At 36.8% G+C, this 10,414-nt stretch overlaps 1 protein-coding gene across 2 annotated transcripts in view; it reads right to left on the bottom strand.

The window, feature by feature from the left end:
* Nucleotides 1-9,986, bottom strand: part of LOC107847539 — a 19,802-nt gene extending 9,816 nt beyond the window's left edge. For both annotated transcript variants that reach the window (XM_016691850.2, XM_047398938.1), the window contains exons 1-3: nucleotides 9,613-9,986; nucleotides 8,379-8,729; nucleotides 8,078-8,293 (exon numbers count right to left, since the gene is read on the bottom strand). In XM_016691850.2, the coding sequence (XP_016547336.1) occupies nucleotides 8,078-8,293; nucleotides 8,379-8,729; nucleotides 9,613-9,834 (789 nt within the window). In that variant the 5' untranslated portion in view covers nucleotides 9,835-9,986. The remainder of the gene's footprint in view (nucleotides 1-8,077; nucleotides 8,294-8,378; nucleotides 8,730-9,612) is intronic.
* Between the last annotated feature and the right edge of the window lie 428 nt (nucleotides 9,987-10,414).

Below are 10,414 nucleotides of genomic sequence, written 5' to 3'. Positions count from 1 at the left end.
ATGCACTCTTTCATTACATGCATTATGAACATTAAACATTCATGCTACATTCCCTTTTTAGTGATGTAAAACCACCTTTAAATCATAACAAGAGTTCAATCATTTCATATAGTGCTTTTCAAGAATGCATTGCAAAACAATTCATATGCTATGAGAAATCTGAAAAATTCATAATAAGAGGGAATTCACCGAAAATCATGCTCTCAACAAGAATTCATTCTTATATACATGGTTTCATACATTCATATTCTCAAATCACTTTGGGGAAGGTCAAAACACCAAAACAATGATGTTAAAATATTTAATACATGAATATATACATAGATTCAAAAACCCCATTCTAAAACATGATTTTTCTATGCCCATGAGAATTTAGGAAAACCCCGCGTACCTCTATTTTGGAAAATAATGGGTGCTTCTTGAAGCCTGTGGATTGGGGATTCCAAAGCTTTAATCAATTTTGAAAACCCACGGTTGAATCTTGATTTATTTGGGTTTTTAGTTTGTAAACCTTGAGAGTGTTCTTGAGAATTTTTAGATGAATGTGGATGCATTTTGGAGAATTGGGGACTGAATTTCGTGTTTATGGCTGAATAAGGGTGGAAAAAAGACCATTTTGCCCCAAAAACGGAGTGTTTAAGTCACTTGAAACCATAAGATATGTGCCGTATATGATATCGCATATATTTACACAGGCACCGAATATGATATCACCTATATTTAAGGCGCCGCATATGATATCGCCAATATTTACATGGGCGCCGCATATGCTATCGCCTATATTTACATAGGCGCCGCATATGCTATCGCATTTGCTTTCCAGTGGCCATGTGCGATTGGTTAGGCGACGCATTCTACTTTGAAAGGCCATAACTTCTTGCTCAGGTGCCGGATTTTAGCAAAATTGGTATTGTTGGAAAGCTAACTCGAAAACCTATCATTTTACACATAGTAGGCTCTCTAATTCAACAAATACAAAGAGTCATGGTCGATAGAAGTTGACACAAATTATAATGTCCACTTAAACTTAATTGATCGAAGTAGTTTTCAACTCATCCTTGAGTCAAAGGACCTCTATGGTCTAAATTCAAGCTTGAATGGATTCACATACTACGCAAATAATTAACATGCCATATTGGCATAGGATTTATCGCTTCGGGATTATCAACGCATCGGAATCATGGTCTATATTGTGGCCCGAAATGCGGAGCGTTACAACTACGTCAGCCTCATGCTTTAAATCACTAAACTTGCACTCCAAGTATTCCGTCTTGTTCCTGCTCAACCTAAACCATTTAGACTCCAAGGTTTGTCTCCAAATCTCTAACTTATCATTCTCCTCCCGGGTCTCATCAATCAAAACTACATCATCAGCAAATAACATAAACCAAGGCACCTCCACTTGAATATACCGTATTAAAACATTCATCACCAAGGCAAATAAAAACGAGCTAAGAGTTGATTACTGGTGCTCTGAATCTCCTCCCACCGTTCTCGCATGCGTCTTCGCTATGTCGTACAAGTCCTTAATCGACCTAGTGTATGCCATAGGAACACCTCTAGCCTCCAAGCACCTCCAAAGAACCTCCCTGAGGAATTTGTCGTATGCTTTCTCTAGATCGATGAACACCATGTGTAATTCCTTTTTCTTTTCCCTAGACTGCTCTACTAATCTCCTCACGAGATGAATGCCCTCGATAGTTGAGCGAGCTGGCAGAAATCTGAACTGATTCCTAAAAGTAGTCGCGATCCTCCTTAACCTCAACTCTACCACCCTCTTCCAGACCTTCATAGTGTAACTTAACAACTTGATACTCTTATAGTTGTTACAACTCAAAATGTCGCCCTTGTTCTTATGTAACGTAATCATTATACTCCATCTCCAAGCTTTGGGCATCTTGGCCATCTTCAAAATGACGTTAAACAACTCAATCAGTCACTCCATACCTGCCCCACAGTGCTCTTCCAAAAATCCACCGAAATTTCATTTGGCCCAGTCGTCCTACCCTTACACATCCTACGAATAGCACTCCTACGAAATATAAGAGAAGAATATTATTGAATTGTTGTATCTACATTATTATACTGAGATCCTATTTATAAATACAACATTACAATCCTTTTTCAAGTAGAACACTACATTATAATCATTTTCCAAGTAGGATTCTATACACTATTCTTGTTCTTGCTCCAATACTAACACTCCCCCCTTCCATCGGTGCATATACGTCATAAGTACCAAGTTTGTTATGGATGTAATTAATACGAGGACCAGTGAGGGACTACGTGAAGATATTTGCAGAAAACCGATAAGGATAGCTCAGGACGTCTGGGCGACCTCAACTGAAAAGGAACAAACTAAAAAGTGGTCCAAAAAGTAGTAAACGTAGTTGGAAAGTTGATTTGTCGCTAGAAAATTGTCGAAAACTGTATAAAATATATGGGTCATCTTGAAATCAAGAGATGAGCAGATCGTGAATAAGAAAGTCGCTATAAACTGGTCATACTAGGCTCACACACCAGTGCATGATCGTCAGATCTCGATAAAAGGTAAAAAAAATTCTAGTGGTGTGTGGAGGTGCTTGGGAGGTCGATTCACAGTGGCACTGGTTTGGAGTTTGATTGCAGGAAATATGAGAAAGTAGTCACTAAAAAGATGCACAATACTATGTAAATCAAATATGAGAAAGTAATCACTGAAAAGATACACAATACTTGTAAATCAAATATGAGAAAGTAGTCACTTAAAAGATGCACAGTGTTATGCAAATCAGATATGAGAAAGTAGTCACCAAAAAGTTGCACAGTGTGCTACACAAATCAGATATAAAAAATTAGTCACCAAAAAGATGCACAATGCTATGCAAATCAGATATGAGAAGCCGCCAAAAAGAAGCACGATGACTGCTTGCTTTGTTCCGAATGTTTCTTAAATTAGTCTTTCTCAGCATGATTGTTTTTCATGCATATATTATTGACCCAACTTTTGCTAACATAATCAACGGCTAGATGATCGACATATGAGTTATAACTATTTACGGACTACGGAAGCTTTTTTTTTAATTCTTTACCAAGATGGCTCAGATATCATGCGAGGAATATAAGAGAAGAATATTATTAAATTATTGTATCTACATTATTACACTGAAACTTTATTTATAGATACTATATTACAATCCTTTTCCAAGTAGCATACACATTACAATCCTTTTTAAAATAGGATTCTATATATTATTCTTGTTCCTACTCCAATTCTAACAAAAAGTAAAACCATGTCTACCAGCAAAAGGCCCTGATATACCTTAATAACTGAAAATCCAATGGTACACATATCTAGACTAAGCCGAGGACGTAAGGAGGCTCACTAATAGTTGATACTGATGAACTTAAAGGCAATGATACCAATGTAACTGAAGCTACATCGTAAAATGATGCAGTGTCGAATGACGTTAATACATGAAATGTATGGTATGTCAGACTGGGAGGGCAGAACATGGCATAATAAACATTAACAATAAGACATGAGCAGACATAGGCATGGATTAACAACTATGGAGATAGCAATGTACATTAGCATTTTTAATTAACTGTGGAAATCGATAGAGTGTAACCGACATGAATACACAATATACCACGGGCTATGTGGGTTCGATCAACACCACTAGGCACCAATCCAGGTATGCCGCATGAATTAGTATGTTCAGTATATAACAACATGAAAAGCATGCTAAATCATCCTCAGTGAGGGAAACATGAAAAGTCATCCAACATTATGGAACGAACCATACCTACGTAGGCAAACGTAGTTTCCGATAATGAGCCCCTTACGACTCACACCTTCACGGTTAACCATTTAATCCTCTTAAGCCCATATTATGTCATTCTGCCCTCTTTTTTACTCGTGTCATTAGTCAACTAATGTGGGTGCATGTCTGTGAGTTAGCCACTTCAGGCTCATAATCAGAAATTAACCACGTTGTGTTCATGTTCATACATTCAACCATCCATTAGCCTGGTCTGAGATTCATGAAAGTAGGTACCATTATACCATAGCTCATAATCATAAGGGCTTCTCATAAATCATGGAGAGCGAACTTTGGAGTCTTCATGTCGCTTTTAATATAGATTATATTTGTGGAGATCATACCTTAAGGTCATGAAGACATTCTTGAATGTAATTTCATAGTGTTGCAAGTCATAAGGATCACATCGCTTTGTCATAGTTCATAAGAAGAGGAGTTCATGACATTATGGAGGTTATGAATATTTTTTGAAGGTTCAAATCAGTTTAATGTAGTTTATGGTTAAGGAGTTCATAAAAATCATATCGAAAAAGCATGGTCAAGAGGGTTATATCATAAGAACACAAATTAGGGAAAAATATAAGTGATGGAGTATGTATTTTGAAAAATGAGTTCAGCATTTAGGATTCATAAGGGATTATTGGATTTCACAAGGATTATAAGATTTCATATAAATCATAAGTTTCATAAGATTCATGGTTTCATAGATTCATAAACTCCATAAGATTCATAAGGATCATGAAATTCATAAGTTCGTTATTCTTTTGAGAAATGATTAAAACTTAGCATTAGGGTTACATAACTTTCATTAACATTCATGAGTTTATGCATTCATGTAGAAGAATCTGTGGAAAATCACATAAAATAGGATTATCATGGGAGAGGAAACATGATTCCATGAAGTTTCCGTGAAATTGAAGAGATTTCATAATTTTTAAGTTTTACCCCGGTATTGATACATACTATGAAGGTTTAATGACATTCATCAATATTCAAAAGTTCATGAATGCAATTTCATAATAATAACATAGACTAGGTTAATTATAAAGGATAGGATATGTGAGAACTGATTTCATGACAATAACATAAAGAATCTAAGAAATTTTAAGACAAGGAGATTTTTCTTCTAACCCTAACATTTTCATAGGTTTCATTCGAACTAGGGGAAAGAAATATTGAGAAACTCGGAGAAGAACTTATGGATTCCCTTGCTAGAGCTCTTCCATGAGTTTGGGGACGGAGGAGAGGAATAAAACATGAGTTTTTAAGTGTTTTGCCTACTAAAAAAGGTTTTAAAACATTTATAACGAGTACCCAAAAGTGCTACAACGAAAATACCCATAAAGGGGCGAAAAGCCAAATTTTCACTGCCTAAAAGGCTTGGGGCATCACCTGGAGTGCCACACCAGGAACTTTGGAAGGTAGCTCGTCTGTTCTAACTATCCCTTAATAAATGCACATAACTTTTTACTCAGGACCCAAATTGACAAGCAATTGGTGACGTTGGAAAGAATACTCAAAAACTTTTAATTTGATAGATAATAGACCACGTAACTCTTCATATTCTAGGAGGAACGCTTGTTTGAAGTTGACCGTAGTAAAAAGTTAAGACGAAAACTTAATCAGCAGAAGAGACTTTTCAAATCAACTTTATGTTAGAGGTTTCTTAAGACCTTAATTCGTATCCAATACACTTCCCACGCTTAAGAGTTGACCTTAACACCTAGGTGCAACAAAGAATTCGTCGGGTGTGTCAATCTACATACATGGAACAATTCAAAATCTTAGTCCGGAAGTTCAAGGTGTTACAGGACTCTCCAAGAATGTTGTTGCACCTATGTCAGCTCGTCAAAAAATGCACTACTTTTGAAAGATCTGACATGCACCCCATGACATTGTTGAAGAGTCCGAACAATATAGCTAACTGGTATAACAATTTCTTCATGTATGTGTTTATTAGTTAATTACACTGTCAACCCGTATAATGATTTACATGGTTTGCAGCTTTAACATGTACACATGCACCATGACCTTTCATTTCTCTCCCAATCTACTCTGAATCTATTTGCATCTGTTAGGTTCTTTCATTCCCTATCCTTGTTCAAGAACCAACAAGTTATATTTTGGTCCTTTTCTATATCTAGTTAGTTTTATTAGGTCTTTTCCCTCCATATCCTTGTTTGTGAACCAACCAATTACATTTTATATCTCATTTCCTTAATGTTACACGGGAAATCTGAGTCTTCCTACCAGAAAAAGGGTAATAAGCAACACTTACATATTCAAGCTGAATACAGAAGGGAAAGTCACCAGGTAGATTCTCTATTTTGGAGACGTGTTTTTTGGATTTGAAATTCAGGAGGAATTTTCAATATTGAACGTTGGCAGAATCCCAAAGTCAACTTGGTTTACCCACAAGATAGACATGATGCATTTAGGGAGGGGAGAAGGGATAATGGAGCTTTCTCTGTTAAATCCTATTATGGGAAGCTTTGTCCAGGAGGACTTGGACTTTTCGAATAGGCTGATTTGGATTCCGAATTTGCTGAGAAAGGAGTATCTTTTACCTTGGTTACCAGCTAGAAGGGTGATTTTGATGGCTGAGATTTTGTGGAAGAGGAAGATACTTTATGCCAGCTGGTGTTATATTTGCAAGGGTTCGAGTGAAGATGTCAACCATCTCCACGTTCGTTGTCCAGTAGCATCAAGCCTATGGTGGGAATTTCTCACATGGTTTGGTATATTTGGGTGATGCCAGGCACGGTGAAAGAGGTAACCTCCTGTTAGAGCAATGGTAGTAGGAGAAGAAGTAGGACGTAGAAGCTTGCGCCACCACTAGCTCTTATCTGGGTAGTATGGAGAGAATGAAATAGAGGAGCTTTGAAAGTTTAGAAAGTCAACTTTATACAGTTAAGAAGAAGTATTTTGTTACTTATTTCTTGTTGGTGCACCTATAGATTTCTTTATCTATAGAAGATTGGGTGTAGTTCGTAAAAGACCATCTGGTTTGGTAGGTTTTCTGCTCTTTGGTATACTAATATGTTTTTGCTCAACATTATTAAAATTTATTACTTCATCACAAGAAAAGTTTCTCTTTTCTTGAGAACTTGAATTGATGTACACAGAAAATCTCTTCCTAACCCGCCACTCCAGTATTCTATCATTCTAGTTTGGTGCAGAATGTACTATGCGCCATGGGACAGTGATAGGCGGCCATTTTGGGGGCATGGCTTCTCAAAAAAAAAAAAATAAGAACAGCCTAGATCAACTTTCACTTTAGTAGGACTACATTTCTAACCATGCAATCCATGAGACAATCTTAAGGTAAAAAGTTATCACGGGGAGGTTAAAAAAAGGAAATACGGCATATAATGGTTTTCCTCGTGTAGGATGGATTGGCACGCACGTAACAAGGGAAAAAAAGCTCACATGCTTGACCACACAGTTTGAGCAAGCACTGAATCAGCCTTTACGATGAAGAAGAAAGACAATTTAGGGTCAATAAATTGCTCTTCCGTTAGAGCTCGCAGCAACTTGAAGGTAAAATCGATGAAACCCAGAGATATAGAATAGCACTTTATCACCATCCACCAACATTTTATAAAGCAAGTTCTAAACAATTATCACAAAAAGGTTCCCACGTGGACCTGCAAGAATTGGGCAGGCAATCCCAATTAATCGTTCTCAGAACCCTCATATCAGCAATGCATCTGACCAATACGTTCCAAGATAGCAATTTAAAGCTTCCGGTAGTGACTGAGTCCTTTTTTGCTTTATGGAACTCTTCATCTCTTTCATTTAGTCAGAAATTTCTGAAATGGCTGTCAAATTCTTCTGATATATTGAGTCACTATGATGTCCGAATGTGGCAGAAGGAGACAATGTAAGTTGAAGGAGATATAAGGTGACGGGGTAAGCCTAAAATTTCACGAAAGCTGTCTCTGAAGACTTAGAATCTCTCCAAAAAATGTACACTTAAAGAGCATAACAGAACAGAAGACTCAAATGTCAGTATAGAGATAAATATGAGATATAGAGATCCCCTAACTTGCATTAAAAAAATGGCTGACTCTGTTTTTCGTACTGGAACAAAATGGACATGAACAAAGCAGCATGGACTCAAAGAATTTTGTATAGCCGATCCTAGCTAGTGGGGGGTTCAGGGATGGTTGATTGATTGGATATAAAATTTTCGCAATTCTGAAACACTCATAAATATTCAAGATCAATATATATCGTCGCAAAAGAAAAGTGCAAGAATCAACTGGCCTCACCAGTTTTGGAATGACACCTGCTTCAATCATATTATTGTGATTAGAAGCAGTCAAGGCCAAATTTGCCAAAACCCCTCCAGCTGCCTCCTTCACTCTCACTTCTTCATCCTCGAGGAACTTTATTAGTAATGGCACGAGATCAGAGTTGGCAATTTTGTTTCTGAGTTTCTCATCCACAGATAAGTTCCATAACATACTTAAGCTTTGCTCCTTCACCTGCAAACATAAATTCAAGCTTTTGCTTCAGTGCTTGTGTTAAAAGGACATGAGGACAGTAGAAAGAATGAGGTAGATTTTGCACATTTGGGGAGAGGGAAGAACGTCTCAGGATGCCGTTTATCTCTTCTATTGCACCACTAACTGCCACAAGATCTCTATACATATTCACCGAGGATATCATCCTCAAAAGACCAGCAGCTGCTTCACAAGCAGCATCAGACTCAGACTTTAAAAGGTTCACCGTCAGATTAACAGAACCTCGAAACTGCATTATCATATCAAGACACTGCTTTCCTCCAAGTGAATACTTCCAAAGAGCAATTACTGCCTGTTCTTGGTCTAGAGGGTCATGGTCCAAGCCAAGCATCCGAACAAACAAGGCAATGTAACCATCAGCTGTGTTAGATGAGCTATCTTTTAACAAATCAACATCCTGGAAATGAAGAAGGAAGTTTCACTATCATGTACATATTTAGCAAAAGACATGCATTAACTTGATTATCATAACCTCTAAAAAGAGTGAAAGAAACATCAGCACTAAAAAATGGAAGTGCTACTAGATAAGTACACATTAAACAAAAAGGCGCATCGCATTATCTATAAGAATGAGAAGTGGATATTGAAATCTGCCCTTGGAACAAACAGATACGGCCAAATTTAAATCCCAAAATTCCCAGTGGGGACTAACAAAAAACGAATATGATTTACACAAGAAACACCAATAAGTTTGGAAACACTATAGCATGATAAGATCATACCTGCTTTCATAATACTTGATGCAAATAAACCAAATTCCCCATCATTTCCATTGTGATTGATGGAAAGTGCTAGTCATACATGCAATGCCACCAGAATAGCATGACTTGGTCGAACTACGTCGTCTCAATAGCATGCATATGCAATAATAATTTAGTTTTCCATATTACCCATTCGGCAGACAATCATGTTGCCCACAAAAAGAGTATGTCTATTGAACAGGTGTAAGTGTGAGTTAACATACACTTAACTAATACAAGGACATCACAATTTCCAACTTCCACACATTACGGAGTAGAGATACTAATCAGTTGCTGCCAAACGAGTAATATACGACTTCATTTTTTGATGAAGATAATATGAGACGTCATTTTTATAATTCACCACGTGAATGGTAACTCGGTTTGGACTCCTCGAGATATGGGTAAAAAGGAAATTTCAAGATATGGATTCCACATCTAAGCTGTAACCACCAAACCGTTCAATTATCTAAAAAACAATAAGAAACAAAAATGCAAGCAACCAGCCACTTGGAGAAATAGAGTATAGAAGAGGCTTACAGCAGGTGAAGACTGCTGACCCCCTCCATCATTGCAGGCCCGTGTGATTCCTGAACACAACCTGGGGTTGACTCCATAACCATGATTACTAAAAAACAAGTTTGAGGGAGTACAAAAGTTATTAGCTTTTCTTGTTTTAACTCCTACAGGGGTTTGTAAAACTCCTTTTAGAACATAATTGGGTGGCTTGAGCAACAACTGTCCTGGGATTGTTGCAGTCATCTTCGAGTTTGACTTCACTATACTCGTACAGATAATGGAATGTTCAAGAAATTCCCATGATCCGGATGAAGCAAGAGTTCTTTTCCCTCAAGTTGCTTTATTTACAAATGTACCTTGGAATTTGGAATTACGAGAAAATTAAGGACCGTATTACGACGAATTTGGCAATGAAATTTTCTTTTCTTTAAAAAAAAAATATTTTACTTTAGTAAATATAAGATGTATTTGTTATTCTTCAAATTTTGTGAGAGAAATATGAGTGAAAAAAAGGTGAAAACTTTCATATTTCTAAATACAATTCTGAAATTGTATTTCGAATTCTCATGGACAAACACCACAGTTTTCGTTTTTTTCACTAAAGTGAAATAAATTTTTTGAAAAAAGTAAAAGATTACTCATAACCAAACGGCTACTTATATTTATGACCAAACATAACTCCAACTTCAACTCCAACTTCAAAAAATCATGATTTTCATGGCCAAATGGGATTTTAATAAACTAGTTCCATCCAGGCCCTACTAAGTCCGATCCTAAATTCAGGATACAAAAATAAAAATATTAATGTATATAATACTTTTAT

The sequence above is a fragment of the Capsicum annuum genome, chromosome 11 (genome assembly GCF_002878395.1).
Source record: "Capsicum annuum cultivar UCD-10X-F1 chromosome 11, UCD10Xv1.1, whole genome shotgun sequence".
NCBI lineage: Eukaryota > Viridiplantae > Streptophyta > Magnoliopsida > Solanales > Solanaceae > Capsicum > Capsicum annuum.
Note: the sequence above shows the minus strand (reverse complement) of the source record. Positions and strands in the feature narration are given on the sequence as shown.